This window comes from Chanos chanos, chromosome 12, assembly GCF_902362185.1.
Source record: "Chanos chanos chromosome 12, fChaCha1.1, whole genome shotgun sequence".
Lineage (NCBI taxonomy): Eukaryota > Metazoa > Chordata > Actinopteri > Gonorynchiformes > Chanidae > Chanos > Chanos chanos.
This window is the reverse complement of record NC_044506.1, coordinates 15,431,153-15,448,241: the sequence shown is the minus strand read 5'-3', so window position 1 is coordinate 15,448,241 and position 17,089 is coordinate 15,431,153. Positions and strand designations below refer to the sequence as shown.

General features: G+C 46.0%; 1 protein-coding gene across 1 annotated transcript in view; it reads right to left on the bottom strand.

The window, feature by feature from the left end:
- Positions 1-17,089, bottom strand: part of trioa (trio Rho guanine nucleotide exchange factor a) — a 77,399-nt gene that overhangs the window by 43,857 nt on the left and 16,453 nt on the right. The window contains exon 3 of the mRNA XM_030788729.1: positions 534-608. Coding sequence (XP_030644589.1) covers positions 534-608 — 75 coding nt within the window. The remainder of the gene's footprint in view (positions 1-533; positions 609-17,089) is intronic.

Here is a 17,089-nt window from a genome sequence, read left to right as displayed (position 1 = left end):
GTCCACTTCCTGAGGTACAATGTGCTCAGCAAAGGCATGCTAATATTTTTGCAAGTTAGAAAAATAATGTGAGGTTGAGGAATAACACAGTGGGAGAGTGCTTTTCTCTGGCCTGGGGCCGGAGGGGGCTTAGGGGGAGAAGACAAACAGTAGTAGAGGCAGGACTGTAGGGCTGATGCCCAGCTTTACTGCTTATGCTGGCAGTCCCACTACACAGCTCACACATGACACCAGCTCACACGCCTGGGATCTGATACAGTCAAGGCTCAGTAAAGAGAGAGAGAGTGTGTGTGTGTGTGTGTGTGTGCGCATGTGTGCATGCATGGATGGAGAGAGAGAGAAAGAGAGAGAGAGAGAGAGAGGGGGGAAAAACATCTTCACAAGTAGTCTGAAGTCATTCTCAGCACCACTCAGGTTCTCCTTCCCTTTTGTGCACAGATGTACAGAAGGAACACACACACACACACACACACACACACAACTAGAGCAGTCCTACACACACATATCTGTCCCATTGAGCGGAGAACACACACCTGATAAGAAAGCCACTTTTTCTTTGAGGATAGGCAACACCTCCATCGCCTTCATCTCTTCATTCCTGCGGAAACCTAGAGAGAGAGAGAGAGAGAGAGAGAGAGAGAGAGAGGGGGGAAAACAAAAAGAGGAGAATTAATCAGGTGACACCCAGCAAAGAAACTCATTCAATGCTTGTACAGAAATGGGCATGCGACAGAGTGACTCCCCAACCAGGCTCCCTGTCTGCACCTCCACACCGATTCTCCTCAAGCTCTTTATGAGGTGAAAACATAATCAGTCCGTCATCCCAGACGCTGTCATGCCCTTAAAATGTTAGGCACCCATTGAGTGGCTTCCTCCTCAAACGCCTTTTCCATCATGAACTAATTTCCACTGAGGGCTAAGGCATTTTCCATTGGCTCAGCTGTGACCTGGATGAACTCGGGCTTCTGTTGAACTACTTGTTACGCTGACTTTTATAGGAGCTGCCGGTTGACGGCGTAGCCTGGCTTTTTGGCGGAGCCAGGGCTGGAAGACTGAGTCATGCGACATCAGCGGCTCTCGCCGCGCCGTCTTCTGCCCGTTTTGCGTGGGGTTACGAACAGCGTTTAGCAAGGGCCAAGACTGATGACTGGTCAAAAACAGACTCTGGCAAACGACTGAGCTGGGAATGAGACAAGGGAGATCTATCTCAATGAACCCCAAACCATTTCATGCTTTGTCAAAGTCAATAGAGTGGGATAATACATAACGGATGGCAGAAGGAGAGTAAGTACAGGGCATGGTTAAGGACAGATAAGACGCCGGCTCTGGCACCGGGGTGTGGGATTTTGTGTTCGCTCTTTTGGGTCTTGATCAGGGTATGTCTCTTTACACAATCCAGGTGTGAGACCCCTCCCTCTGGCCCCCCACACACACACACAGCTAATTACATACAGGCTGAGAGAGATGGGCTCCCTCCCTCCCTCCCTCCCTCCCACACACATACACACAGAGGAGATGGTAGATGAGAGAGAGGGAGGGAGAGAGAGAGAGGGAGAGATGATGTCATCTGTCATCTCTCAGTGACGGGCTCTCTGTAGAGCCACAGCGCCTCACACCGTACAGAGAGTCAGCACACACGCACAAACACACACACACACACACACACACACACACACACACAACACACGCACGCACACGCACGCACGCACGCACGCGCACACATTTGTCCAGGGAAATGCATTTTTATAAACCAACAAGAGAGGCAGTTTATTTCTCTAACACTGCTATTATTCTGTTTGAATTTTCAAATGAGAAACACAAACAAAACATAAGGCTACAGATGAAGTGCACAATAACAGGATAAATGTACAATAAAAAAAAAAAAAATTAAAAAACAACAACAAAAAAAAGGCAGGAAAGAGCCACTGATTTAAACGCATCTCATTAAAAAGACACATTAATTTCCTTTTTGAAATGAAACAGTCACTCAGAGAATACTTAACAACAGATACAATACGACACCAATACAAGCCCACCGGTTCATTTCACTTCAAAGGCTTTGGAGATCAAACAAGCCAATGCTATAACTGAATGCAGAGAGAGAGAGAGAGAGAGAGAGAGAGAGAGAGAGAACAGTACGGGGGGTAAGTAGGAGCAAAAATAAGAGTGTGATAATTTTCGCTTTCAAACGGCAACTCGTCACGGGTGACGACTGAGCTGTGCCAATGCTAATCGCTCTGTGTGCGTGTGTGTGTGTGTGTGTCTGTGTGTGTGTGCATGGGCGTGTGTGTGTGAACATCCTCAGATGCTCCTAAAAACCGGGAACGGCAGAGAGTGTGAAATTTCTCGTTAGCGTTGGATAGGTCAGGGGTTAAGAGACGGCAGGATTTTTGCTGTGTGTGTGTGTGTGTGTGTGTGTCTAGGTTGGAGGATGAGGAGGTTTAGGTACTGTAGAGTAGACAGAGCCTGTGTGTGGGGACAGCTGCTATTTAACTGTGTTTCTCTCCCGCCCAGGGCGAGAAAAGATATGAGAAAAGACCAGGGCAGAAAGACAGGTGCTAAGTCTCCCCCTCAGGGTAGGTAGACACAAAGGGTCAACATAAGCAGGGATGGAGAGGGAGAGAGAGAGAGAGAAAGAAAACAGTGGGGAGAACAAATATGGATCTCACTCTTGCAGCTGGATGTTGTAATGTGTGTGTGTGTGTGTGTGTGTGTGTGTGTGTGCCTGCGTGGGAGGAAGACAGTGAAAGTGCTCCCTGCTGTAGAGTGGGACAGTGTGCAACACATTCTCAAGTTGTTTACAAAATGAATCACTGCTCCTCTCCATGAAGTTCTGAAGCACAAACAAATCTGTCTATAGGCCCCTATATAAACCCCATAAACACACACACACACACACACACACACTCTCTCTCTCTCACACATACTGTGAATCACAGGTTATTCATAACAGGGACGCAGCACGAGTCAGTAACACACAAACATAGAGAGAGAGGGAGAGAGAGAGAATAAGTGATTGGGAAAAGAGAAAGAGACAGAGGGATAGAAACTCTAGCTAATCCAGAGGGATGAAATTAGGGTTATGGGAGGGCTAATAATTTGATTTATAATTCGTGGGTTTGATGGAAGGTCAAAAATTCATTTCATGAGGGGTAATGGAAGTTGAAGGGACATGAAAATGACTCATATTAGAAATCCAGAGAGCCGCTTTCCATGAGCGCGATTTTTTCCCACCAATATGGTCTCTCTCTCTCTCACGTTTTTCCTTTCCAAACCAAACTGCTGAGTTTTTCACTAAATCCCGTGTCCTTTGAGGCCACGCTACTGTATGAACTGTGTCAGCCCAACGCGACGTGTCCACATGACTCAAAGAGCAAACCTCAGACATAAAACAAAACGCTCCGCAAACGCACTCTTTATGTTCCGAAACACAATATGCTCTTCTCCATCCAAGAGTGGCAAGTCGTTGGCTTTTACAGGGTCACCGCGAGTTAACAACATTAAGGGAAAATTCAGAGTCCAAGGAAAATGAATCCAGTGTCAGGGTGAGTTTAAACCAACGAATGAGTATTCTGAGTTCAAAACGTTACAGAAATGAGGGAGAGATTGACAAATACGATTCAAATGTTAGTGTGTGCATGTCACACATCTGTGAGAAGAGTGGCGTGTGGGTGTGTGTGTGTGTGTGTGTGTGTGTGTGTGTGTGTTTGTAGGTATGTATGTTTGTATGTATGCAGGTGTCTACTGTATTATACCCCAGAGTGTCTGAGCCACACTTTCAGTCTGATAACGGAAGCTTTCCATACCTACATTAGCATGTGTAAACAGAGAGAAAGAGAGAGAGAGAGAGAGAGAGAGAGAGAATGTGAACAGATGGCAGCAGAGAGCACAGAGGTCTGTGTCAGTTCACGGCTAGAGTGTGGATGAGCCTATGGGGACAGAGAAGGAAAAGGAAAGAGAGAGAGGAAGAGGGAAGTAGTGAGAAAGAGAGGAGTACAGGAAATGAAGGGGAGCGAGGGGGTGGGGGCGAGAGAGAGGGAGAGAGAGAGCAGGGAGACAGGCTGCGTAGCTGTTGTGATGGGGGAGATAAAACTGGGACGGAAGAGGAAGGAGTAAACATGGAGAGGGTAAGAGCGAGGGAGTGTGTTGCTGGGGAAGTGACAGAGCAAGGCCAACCAGCTGCATGACCGCCAGTCACCACCGGAGACAGCTGAGAGAGCCTGTCAACAGACAGACAACAGCTGCCTGCCTCTCTCTCTCACACACACACACACACGCGCACAAATATACACCCACGGACACACACACACACACACACACACACTTCCCCCTGCTTCCTGTGTCCCAGTGGTGCTGTTGAGAAGACTGCCTGCCTGTCACACTGATATGGATAAGTGTGTAATGGGTGCAGGAGATCAGAGGTCAAGGGCTAGAGCTGCCATGGCAACGCCGAGGGAGGCGATCTTTTGGGCCGCAGTTATGATCTTGACCCCCAACTGCGATGCCCATGATGACATCAATCAAAAACTGCCACTTCACCAGCTGCAGATCATACTCCAGAGAGCGGACTGGTGTTAGACAGAAGACTGAGCAACAGTACCTGAACCACTGATCTGACCAGCATCTGGGGGAACGGACCACTCACACACAGCAGTTCACTCCACTTAATGGGGTCCAAGAGAAAGCACTAACAAAAGTGTTTTGTGGGGTCGGGTATTCTTTAAAGAATCTGATCTGTTGTAGTGGAAGAAAATTCCAGAAGATTAGATGTATCTGTTCTGGCTTTTGCTACACAGAGGGTGTTTCACAAGGCTTTTTTTTTGATCTCCACTTATTTTATGTGGCCTCTTCAGAGACTGACTGATGGTAATCAATGTTTTATGCATGAGCGGGCAAGACCGAGTGTCACTTTGGCGTCTAACGCAGAGCCAGAAATCTGTAACGTGCCATCGTCAGTGGGGAGGAGTAATAGGAAGCAGGAGAAAGAGAGAGAGAGAGAGAGAGAAAGACCTCCTGCCGCCTCCTCTGACCTGCTCCTGTCTCTCCTGCAGCTGCTCAACTGGGTCGACACCGCAGCTTGTTAACCTTTCACCCACAGGGCACACGCCCAACACGTCCTGCCTCGCTAACCTGGCTCTCCGGCGAGGGCATGGAGGTGTCACAATTTTTAGATTGGTTTGGCATAGTTTTACATTTACACAGACCACGAAGAAACGCGAACGAGAGAGAAGGCGACGGAAGAGTGACTGAAGGAAAGGCAAAACGCGGGCGCCTCACAATGTTTAGTGCTAAGAATGTATATTACGATAGAAGAAGAACAACACTAAAATGATTTAAAAAAAAAAAGAGTCAATCCAGATCTGAGTTCCACTGGCATTTCTCAGCAGACAGACAGTCACTCAAACACATCTAACATACTGCCAACAGGCTTGATAATACTCTACAGTCAAAAAGGCTGTGTTTCATGTTGTGTGACTGTTTTAAGTAAAGGGTAGGAACTGTGGGCTCGCATTAAGCGGAGATCATTCCATTTTATTAATTATGAAAACACGTTAAAAGATAATCACGTTAAAAGAAAGCTTAAAAAAAACTCCCGCTGATTTCTCAGCCAGAACGTGAGGCATGGCGTAAACAGAATGGGTGTAGAAATGCCACGTCACAGTACATTTCAACGGTTCACCAGATCAGTATTATAGCTAAAACATACAGGCAGGCAAGCACATGTGCTCTCTCTCTCTCTCACACACACACACACACACTCTCGAACACGCTTGTGTGTTCTCCTGCTCTCGCGCTCTCTCTCTCGCTCACACACACACACACACACACACACACACACACACACTTCCTGCCAGGTTTGATTCAGTAGGGTATGAACTAAAATGGTCCAGAAGCAGAAAAGAGGTCCCAAACATGGAGAGATGACAGATCTGATCAGGCCTTCCCATTTCTCCCTTAAAAACGCCCGTGAAAAGCCAATACCTCAGCCATGACCTTATAAACCTCACCACAGGAGCCAGTCCTTGCCTGTCTGTGTGTGTGTGTGTGTGTGTGTGTGTGTCTGAGTGAGTGTGGATGGTTCCAGTCTGTCCGCTGCATCTTTGGTCCTGTTGCCTCCCCATATATTTCCTCTGTCATATTTGATTTCATTATTGCTTGTGTTTTTGGTTCCTGCTTCTGCTCTAAATTTAGCCTGGCCCCCGTGAAGTCCCAGCGTGGAGCACCGCTTTCTCCATTTCAGGAGTGCGAGAGACAGAGAGACAGAGAGGGTGTGTGTGTGTGTGTGTGTGTTGTGTGTGGTGTAAGTGTGTGTGCATGTGTGTGTGTGTAGCTCACACCCACAGAGTGCATCCTTGTCTATTTCAATCCCTCTCTGTCTATGCACCTTTTGGCTTCTGTCTCCTTCTCTGTCCCACCCAGGCCATTGTCTCTCTCTTGCTCTTTCTCCCTCTCTTTCCCTCTCTCTGCCATCAGGTTGAGCTGTAATCCTCTGTGGGGCCAGCATGCATTTTAGGATTAGGACACGAACCAGCTAATTGCGTTTTAAAAGTGCAGTTCACAAATGACATCATGAATATTTTTACTGACAGAGCGTACAGACCTGCCAGACATCGTAAATATGAAGGCTACAGATACAACACATTCAATATTACAATAAAACTATGAGAAAATTACAAGAAGAAACACATGGGAGTCAGAGAGAGAGAGAGAGAGAGAGAGAGAGAGAGAGTGTGTATGCAGGCTGTATTTGCAGATGGGACAGTTGAACCTGCCATATAACTCAATCTAAAACCACAGTGGAAATGCCACTTCCCCCTGTAGCCAGTCACAAAGGAACAGCGATACTAGAGTCTGCTTATGCCTCAGCTTTCACATGGATTAGAGACCATCTGGCCCCTGGCCAACTAGTACAGAAACATGCATGCAACACACACACACACACACAGACCACGTAGCAGGCAGAGGCATGCCCACATTCAAGACAACTACGCAAAACAAAAGCACCCAACCTGCCAGTGAAACGAACATGTCCACTCTGTAGTGGAACACTGAAGTACGCATGTGGCTCCTCACTCCTCCTTCTCACCCCTCACACACACACACACACACACACACACACAGCACACACTGACAGAGCAGGGGAGGAGTAGCTCTCACAGGCTCTCACTGGGTCTGTGGGTGCAGCTTCAGGAGACTTCAGGGAGTTGGCAACAAGACAGCCTGGGACCACATGGGTGATTGCGTGTGTGAAGGAAAGACACAGAGGCTTAGAAAAGAAGTAAAAAAAAAGAGAGTGCAAAAAGAGAGAAGAGAGAACAAAGAAAAAAAAAGAGTGAGTTTAAGAGAAAGTTCTCTGCGTGGTCTATAAAGCATCTTTTGAAAGTGAGGAGTGAAATGCAGGATGGACAAGTTCATTCAACAACAAGGACATATAAAGGCAGAGACAGAGAGGGAAAGGGAGCGAGAGAGTGAGTGTGAGAGAGAGAGAGAGAGAGAGAGAGAGAGAGAGAGAGCGCGTGTGTGTGCATTACTGCAGTGCTGCAGACAATGATCTCATATGGCCAGAACCTCAGCCAAACACTCAGGCACTGCCAGGATGGAGAGATGAAGCCGTTTATGCCTCCTCCACACTCCTCCCTCTCCCTCCTTCCATTCTCGCCCCCAACACCTGACTAATGGCTTTTCATATCCCTCTCCTCCTTCTCTGATGCACTCCCACTAGACCAGTAAAGCTACAAATTTACACTGGGAACAGTGACAACTCACGGGCCGAGGGGGCCGGAGAGATGGAATCACATTCACGTGGTAAAAGAAATGAAGGATGAGGGGCGGAGAGAGAGAGAGAGAGAGAGACAGAGAGAGAGAGAGAGAGAAAGGAATAAGTCTGATAGGAGAGAGAAAAAAGAAGGATGACATCACCGTGATGCATAGCCTCAGTAGCACAGAACCTGTCACCTCTGCTCAAGAGAAAAAAAACAACAAAACTTCTACACATGCAATACATGGATGTACTCTTCCCAAGTGAGTTATTATTACATTATGAGTTACTATTATTATTATAGGGCATCGCTCAATGAGGTTTCTTGCTGACAGTTCCATTCTCCACAGAAACAGCAAGAATACGTAGTACCGACAAACGCTAAAAAAGCTTTGAGACAAACACGTTAGGGTTTTGAATCAGACCCAGATGCATTTGAGCAGTAGGGATTGCGCCACTATAAGAAAGAGAAGTATGTGTTTTCATGGGGAGGTTGGCTCGGGTCTGGTCCTCATGGCTTTCACACCTGCTACTTTTTCACCTCAAAACATCACCATACGTGGATTTTTACCTATGAATCATTGATAAAACCGCCAAGTGGTCCATCAGCGGTTTAGAGGAAAACCAGTGAGTCAAGTAGCCAGTCAAACCACTCATCTGCTAGTTCTTGACCAATAAAAGCTTAAATAGCGTCTTAACTCTCTACAGGTGATCAAGGGTATAAGGTATTTTTTGATATAACTTCAACTCCAGTATGATTTCTTGAGACACGAACAGATGCAAAACTTGACAGCAATTGAAATATTTCCCATCTGTTGTCTTTGTTGGATTAATTCAGTTGTTTTGGATTAAATCAGGTCAGGATGAAATTTTGGGACATTCCATTTTTGCACCTTGGAGACCTGAGGACCAAAGCTAATCACATCCAGTCATACTCATTACGGACATCCTTTTCAAAGTGCTGGATCTCGAGGCCGAAAGCCCCTTCCTCTGTAGGTCATGTCAGAACGAAAAAAAAAAAAAAAAGAACACATGGAGAGGTGCCACGAGACACCATCCACAGATGGCTAACATGTGACTTAGGGGCACCTGCATGCACTGAGCGCTGGTGAACGTTACCTGGCAGCTGAATCAGCGTGGTGGCCGTCTGCGCGTACTGCCATCTGTGATGGTCTGCCGCTGACGTCACGTCGCACATACTCGATTGGTTCATTAAACTGGCCACCGAGCCGCAGTGAAAATGCATGGCTGCGGCTCCGGACCATTCCACTTCCGTCCTTCGATCCGTTTGGCTTCAAGACCGGGGCGAAATCTAGAAGAACTTGCCTCAAGGACAAAGTAGTCCCAAGACAGATATTTCAAAACGTCGAAGGCAAGCGAAGTGAAGAGTTTGAGTATTCCACAACAGGAGCGCCCAGTAGTGCTATATCGAAATACGTATAGTTCAGGACTTGACCATTTGTGGCACGTTAGCAGTACTAATCCAGAGTATCTACTGTTAGTGAGCAGGTGGTGAGCAAAGCTGAGGCAAGCAGTTGTCTTGCCCGGATTTAACGGAACAACAGGCTTTGTCTATGACTGCTTCTAATCCCCACACCTAATTCTCTGCTCAGGCCCGAAACCCTTAGAAAGATCTGACCACACAGCCCTACGGCACCACAGAGGTAAAGTTTCATTGAGGTTTAATGAGTTCGTAAAGAGAGCGTTTATTTCAATTTATCGAACTAGGGCTGAGTTTGGGGTAAAAGAGACGAGGTGAAGGAAATACTCCAGCTGTACATGAGGATGACACCAAGTAAGACTAAGGACTGTCTGGATGTCATGCTGACCTTTAGAACAAACAAAAGTATCAGAGAGAGAAAGCGAAGGAGAAAAATCCTTAGTAAATCTAAAACCCTGCTGGCATGGCAAAAAAAGGGGTACAGCAGCCAGCGGATTAGGGAGAAGCTTCTTAGAAAGTGTGGCGATCGGTGACTGGGTCGGCAGTAAATCTAGAATAAGAGTAAAACAATGCTCAGATTTATGTGTGTGTGTGGGCAGGCGTGGGATTACGTGTGTCACCGTGCCCTTTTCACGTTGGTCCTGATTTAAAGGTTCCTCTCCGGTTCTGAGAGGCAACGTACAAGGGGAGGGGGAGGAAATCAAGTCAGCCCTGCTCTGACCCCGTTGCTATGGCACCCGAACGGGCTTCAAGCTCATACGGTGTAAGGGATTCTGCTCTATCGACGGCCCCTGCCACGGGCCGCTCACGTATCAGGAGAGTTCAATCCTGTCTCAACCCTGGCAGGTTCTGTCAGGTTTGGGGAGCTCTAGAGGGTAACAGAGAGAGAGAGTGGAGGAGGATTGATGGAACTGAAACTCAAGACGCTGGGGAGGGATGGCACGCGATTCCCGCCAATGCCAACACGCACAAGCACCTGCCTGCCACCTCCTCTCCTTACTGAGACCCCTCTCTATAACGGTAACCATGGAGACAGTCACAGCCCCATGGACAGGTGACTGAGTTCACATCCTTAACGTTTTATTAAGCCCCTGAGATTGTGTTTGAGTGTGTGTTTGCGTGTGTGCCCTTCTGACTGAATACCACGTAACTGCGCTACAAGTTCCTAATGCCAAACCTTTCTTTTTCTCAGCCATCTCTCAAATCGTTTCCAGGTCAAGGACACAGCTACACAATAACATGATTCAAAAATACAAAACAGAGGACATGTGATGCGAAGAGAAAGACAGAATAGAATAGGGTTTGTTTGTGTGCTGAACACTCACAGCTTTAGTCATTGTTCCCCCACAGACAGCTGGGGCAAACTGATTTTAGTCTTTTTTTTAAACAAAATAAAGAGAAAAGAGGAAGAGAAAAAGCCCAGTGAATTTGTCTGACTGCTGCGTACGTGTGAGGATATTTAGACAGTGTGTCGTGTGAGTCAGTCAGTGCTGTTTGTCTGTGTGTGGCGTCATTCCCTTAATGTCATTATTAAACCCAGAGCAGTCCTCACAGGAGGTCCCAAAAAGCACACACTACTGACTTTTATTCCAGAATAGACATTCTGCACTTGTGCTACAACATGCAACCAGAGAATTGAGAGGGGAAAATAATATATTACTACTTAAGCTTAGGCTGGAACGCAACCATTTTTTTAATATCTCTAAAATCATTCACCCTGACGAAAAACAGACTGAGAGAAAAGAGCTGATTACTTGACCCAAACATGTTTACACAGCGACTATGTGTCTGTCTGAGTGAGTTAGGACGTGTGTATGTGTTAGAGGAAAAACAGACAATATAGAGGGGGGGGGAGGGGACAAAAGTACAGAAACACAATGCAGATTCAATCTGAACATGAGTTTCCTGTTGGATTTAATAGTGTTACTAAAAACACATGTATGCTGTGTCTATAGAGAGATTCCATCCTTTACACACACACACACACACACACACACACACACACACACACACACACACCTGTGGTTCAAAAGGGCCTACAGAGACATTAGCGTAAGCTGAAAAATCCTTGCATCTGTCTCCATGGAAACCAACCCATTCATCAGATTCTTGGGATACTGGAGGAAAGAGGAAGTGTCAGAATTCCTGGAACTCTCCTTTATTCATCACAGCCTCTCAGAGGCCGCTGGCCGAAAACAGTACGGACAAAATGGATCGGCCCCGATCAATGTGTTGAACAGAACATACGTCCAAGTTTGTGTCAAAACCACCCAGCCAAAATACTCACACTTCACAGGACCGCTCTTGGCCGCAGAACAAACCAACATGAAAAAGAGTCACAAGCCAGAGTGATTTATTTACCACAAAAAAAAAAAAAAGAAAAAAGAGAGAGATGGACAATGCAGAGTGCTGGTTGTTCTGTGTTAAGGGACTGTAGCAGTGATCAGAAAGCTGTGGGCTCACTTCCTGATGCAGGAGGACATGTGTCTTTGTAGGGGTGCGACAATTCATCGTAGCACGATACATCTCAAAAATGTCGCCGTACTCATTGTATAAGCTGGATGGTTCGCATCGTGTTAAGTTGGATGGTTTTGGCCGTCAGCTCTAATTACGTTTTTGCATTATCATCATCACTAAACGTACATTTTATTTCAAATGTTTAGACATACAAATACATACAAACACCAGATATAACAAACCCTATATTATGATTCATCAGCGGTAGTAAATAAATATATAAAATGAAAGTAGTCGCCTGTATCATTATTTGTGTTGCCAGTGCACAAAGTCATACATCACGAGTCAAGGTCTCGCGTTCAATCGAGGCCTCACATTTTACATGTGTCCGTCATAGACAGAGAGAAGAGGTTTCAGTAGCAGACTAGCAGCGTCAGCGTGAAATGGAATGAGTGTGGCCAAAGCTGAGATTGAAATGGAGGAAGCGCCATCCTCCGTTAAATCAGCAGTGTGGCAACATTTTAGCTTTCCGATCATTCAACAGGAGAATGGCGACAAATTAACTGACAAAACGAACACGGCACTGCTACACTACTGCTAATACCACGAACAGGATGCAGCATCTACAACGACATCACAATGACAAACTCCAGTCAGATGTGAGAAAGAAAGTGCTCATAGGCCAAACTTCTACTGAAAAAAGTTTTGCGTCCCTGTTGCCTCATACATGTGCAAGAACACGAGATATCATCAGATCCATAAGAGTGTTTATTGCTACAGACATGAGACCATTCTCGGTAGTCGACAACGAAGGATTTCGCCTACTACGTAAGACACTAGAGGCCAAATACAACACCCCGTAACGCCCGCACTTTAGTCAGTCTGCAATGCCAGCAGTGTGCAACGAAGCAAAACCAAAGTGACAGAAATTCTGAAAAGTGCAGAGAGTTAGCTTATTAACTTGTGTCTAAATTTGAGCATTGTGTTGAGGTGCAATTTTCATGATTTCATATTAATGTAATACAGACAGACCCATTTAATTTAATATTATTTTATGTTTGAAGACTATTTATTTTTGTCTAGCTTTCAAAGCATTCCTCCCAGGGTCAAGCTGTCGTCACTTTTGGTTTAATGGCACTAAAAGACAACAATAGTTCGGCATTGTTAATGCATCAAAAATAAATCCATTGTTTCCATTCCAGTGTCAGTTCAACTGATTTTCTTAAAAATATCGTGGAAGAATGGAACCCTAAACAGTATTGTGAATCGAATCGGACCGTGAGCTGAGTGTATCGTCACATCCCTTTATTGCTGTGCTGGAGAGGAGCTGGCTCTCACAGTTGGCGCTGCCAACACGGCCTTGGTCAGGGAACTGAGCCCTGAGGGCACTGCTCTGAGGTCACCCTCTGCTTAGACTGGCATATACTCCGCTTCATGCCAGAACACCTCTCGCAAACACAGCCAAACTGACACAGGAAGGGGCGGGAAAAAAAAAAAAAAACCCCACAGTGGTATCAGAGGTGAAGCAGAAGAAAAATTTGCATGGCTGAATAATGAAATCAGTGTTGGGGAGAGAAAAAGGGAGAAGCATTGAGAGAGGCTGAGATGAGAAGATGGGATGGAGTGATGAAACGCTGGGGAGAGAGGGCGCGTAAACGGTAGGCTGATCAGGATCTGACGAGGTTAGAGACAGTAAAGACGTGTGATGAATGCAGGTGTCAATGCTACGCGTCACATCGCTGACAATGACAAAGGACCTGTCTCCATAAAGAGGACATCTTTCTCTGACAAACTGCTTCCCTCGCTTTTTTTACTGGCTTTACAAGTCTCTCTACGACTCTTCCTTCACCTCCCCGTTGCTCGTTCTCTATCTCGTTTTCTGTAGGATTATGGGATTGGTCATTATGTGCCCGTGGAAAGCCGATCGCTGCTGTAGAAAAAAGATCAGCGTGCTCTCTTGACATCTTTTAATCGTTCAAAAGATTCAACAAGTCCTGAAAAAAAATAACCTCCTCCAAAGAGAGGTCCCACTGGTTTATGGTTTGTCGAAAGGGTTTACGCTACTTACTACGTTCAATCAATCCTTCATCCATATCTAATAAGAATATGCTGCAACACACAGGCAGGGATATTCAGCAAGCTGTGATTGCCCCTGGACAAAACGGAGCAGTTCTATTGGACGTCATGTCCTGTTTGATTGTGAGGTACATCAAGGTCAGCTGTGAATGTCCAAAGCACTTGTAGCTAGGTAGAGAGAGAGGAGTCACAATGCGCACATACACACACACACACACACACACACACACTTCAATACTTGAGTAAAGCTGCTCCATCTCAGTTTTTCAAATGTTGCACTGATTTTCAACAAAATCTTGAAAAAGTTGCATGATTCATCTGATTTTCCACAGAAACTGTGTCTGTCTGAAGTTCTCATCTTTCTCTCCCCCTCTAGCTTCAGGATTTTAGGGCCCCTAATAACAGGGTAGAGTTAAAACAGAGGCTTGCACTGCTGAAAAGGAGAGAAACTGCTACAGACCAAGAGAGCAAATGACACTTCATCTCTGTAGTATTTAAGGATAGTATCTTTTTTTTTTTTTTTTTACCAACGACAAGCAGTTCTCTGGACTTTTACAGATGTGCTGGTTACACCCCTGATATGAACACAAAACAGAACCAAACACACTCTTTCATATCACACAAAACTGTTCAATGCAAACCAGCGTCTCTGTGTCTATTGTTCCATGCACTAATCGGCCAAAGCCAACAGATGCCTCTCTGTCTGATGTTCTGGAAGGTATTTAGAGATTACGTAAGACTGTCCTCTCACAGACCCATCAGTGAGAGCCACAGTTCCACTGGACAGATGGACCTGCTGACCCGCCAAGCAGAAGAAGCTGACTGGGCAAAGTCCGTCGAGACTGACGCCTGGGCCCCGGTGGTGTTTTGGTCCGATGAAAGATAAATATTCATAATCCATTCTCAAAAAATGCATAAACAGTGTGAATCACCGAGCTTATAGGACAGACATAAGCAATGTCCAATCAGATCTGTCAAAGAGTCTGACAAGTTATACAAAGGCATGTGCTAATGTGAAGCCCACATCTTCTGAATAATTTCTTCTGGCACCGTAACACAGCTTATAACTAGAGGCAAATCTCAATCCGAATATCGCTCGTCATTGTTCAACTTTGCATTTAACTGCATTATTTATTTTTTGTACGGAAGCTCTAATAAACTTCTTACCATCACTCAAAAACCCTTAGCACTGAAACGTTTTACAACCTGTGGGCTTCGTGAGACATATAAGTAACCCTGATTAAACCTACAAAGGGCCGAGGTGAACTCACAACAAAACGCCTGGCTAAGCATTCATTACATAAACACACGAGTCATGCATGTACACACACACACACACGCAGGCACGCGTGCCTGCACACACACAGGCCCAGAGCTCTGGGCTGACCTGGGTGATTATGTTTACGGTCTGGAACAAGAGGAAGGACATTAACAGCAGTTTGGATGAGCTGGACAGTTGGTGGAGGGACGGTCCAGATTTTGGGCTGGACGGAGACCAGATTAAAGTGTTGTTAGCGCTGTCATTTAGACCTGCATTTGGATGTGTACAGCTCACTTGCTCTTCACACGGCCACCATAAGTTGTTTTCTTTCCACGCTGGAAAATAAAAACAGCGTCACTACCAGTTAACCACCACTTTCCACGTTTTCCCAGTTCTGGGTCAACATCTCCCACTGATTCATTTGGTGTAACGGATGAGTTCTATATAGCACGCTAAGTTCTGGGTCAGGAGAAATGTGTCGCTGACTATGTGCTTATCACCATGACGATGTTTAAAACATTGTTATCAAACACTCTGACTGATGAGATGTTGGGGGGAGGGGCGGGACTGTCACCTGGTCAGTTTGTGTGAAACTGAAGTGGATTTGTCTTCATTACCCAGCTGTCAATCATTACTGCCTGACTTTTTCTGTGTCAGGTTTTTGTTTTTTTTTTTAACGACACCTCAAATGTTTCCAGGTAAAATAATCCATCAGTCATGACTGCCGAGTCTCAAAATAACAGTCTACATGTCAACAGGCGACGCTAAAGCCTTTGTTTCTCAGAAACAATAAGCCCTCACAGACAATGACATGGCTCTTAATTCTATAGAGACAAACTGTAGGTCTCCCCAAATGTGATGCAGTCCCCCCCCCCACCCCCCCGACTGCTTCACTGCTCTGGGTTTGCCCCAATCCAACCTGCATCATACCATCCAAAAACATTCTCCTCTCAGGATCTCCAACCACTAAAGCTACATTCCTTCCTCAACTGCTCCTGTTTACCTGCTCTGCTCCCTCTTATGCTCCCCTTCCTCAACCCTTTCCTCCTCTCAGCTGTCTCTTCCTCCTTCTCCTCCTCGTTTTCCGTCCTCTTTTAATCGTATCCATGTGCCCTTGCGTGCCAGAGACCTGGAAATGATTTTCTCTCTCATAACTTGCTCTGGCTCAGTCCGTTCTGATGAAAGGAGAGATGGGGGCCCTGGCAGGGAGGTGGAAGACTGGAGCGTGGTTTAAAAATACCACAAAAAAAAAGGGATGTCAGGAATGCCCAATGAGCTGAGCCAATCTCTTCCCGCCAACATGTTTTCAAAAAAAACCCAAAGCCAAACACGCGTCGGAGCTGGCCGAGGTGAGTGGGACGTTTTCCGTTAGTGGAATTCCTAGCCCTGCGTTCACCCCGTCTCATGGAAACAGTTGCCCGTGACAGTTATTATTCAAAACGGGGGAGCATGGGAGGAGCGGCGCTACAGTGCAGGCATTTGTGTGTGTGGTTTAACGATTCAAACAGAACGCTTTACTGGACACACACACACACACACACACACACTCAGGGAAGTGAGATCCGGTAAACACACTGTAAACAATACTTGGCTGCGGTGCATTGTCTTCACCTGTGAAGTCGTGTGGTTATTTGAAACCTTCACAAAAGGTTCAGTCTGGGTCACAGGAGGTTTTGAGGAGGTTATTTTGATTGTTTGGGTGAAATGGTGACTGGTGTTGAAGTTAGTGGGCTTCCAGATTCACACAGCACATCTGCAGAGCCAGATTAAACAAAACAAAAAAATTCAAAAGACTACATTTCCATGTTTGTATTTGAGAACATCATGCTCCATTAAGGGAGAGAGAGAAAGAAAGAGAACTGTCTGATTCGGTGCATAGGTGCTGTTGGTGTTTCTGCTTTCTCACACAAGGTCTGTGTGTGTGTGTGTGTGTGTGTGTGTGTGTGTCTTTGTGTGAAACACAGCCCTGCTCTAACTGCATGGTCTGAGTGACTGTAGCAGTGTTTGGTCCAGAGAGAATAACCAGGTGCTCTGTACTGTCCACACAGACTCAGTCGCTTCTCTGTGTTTTCCGGCCAACCACCAGTCCCTCTCT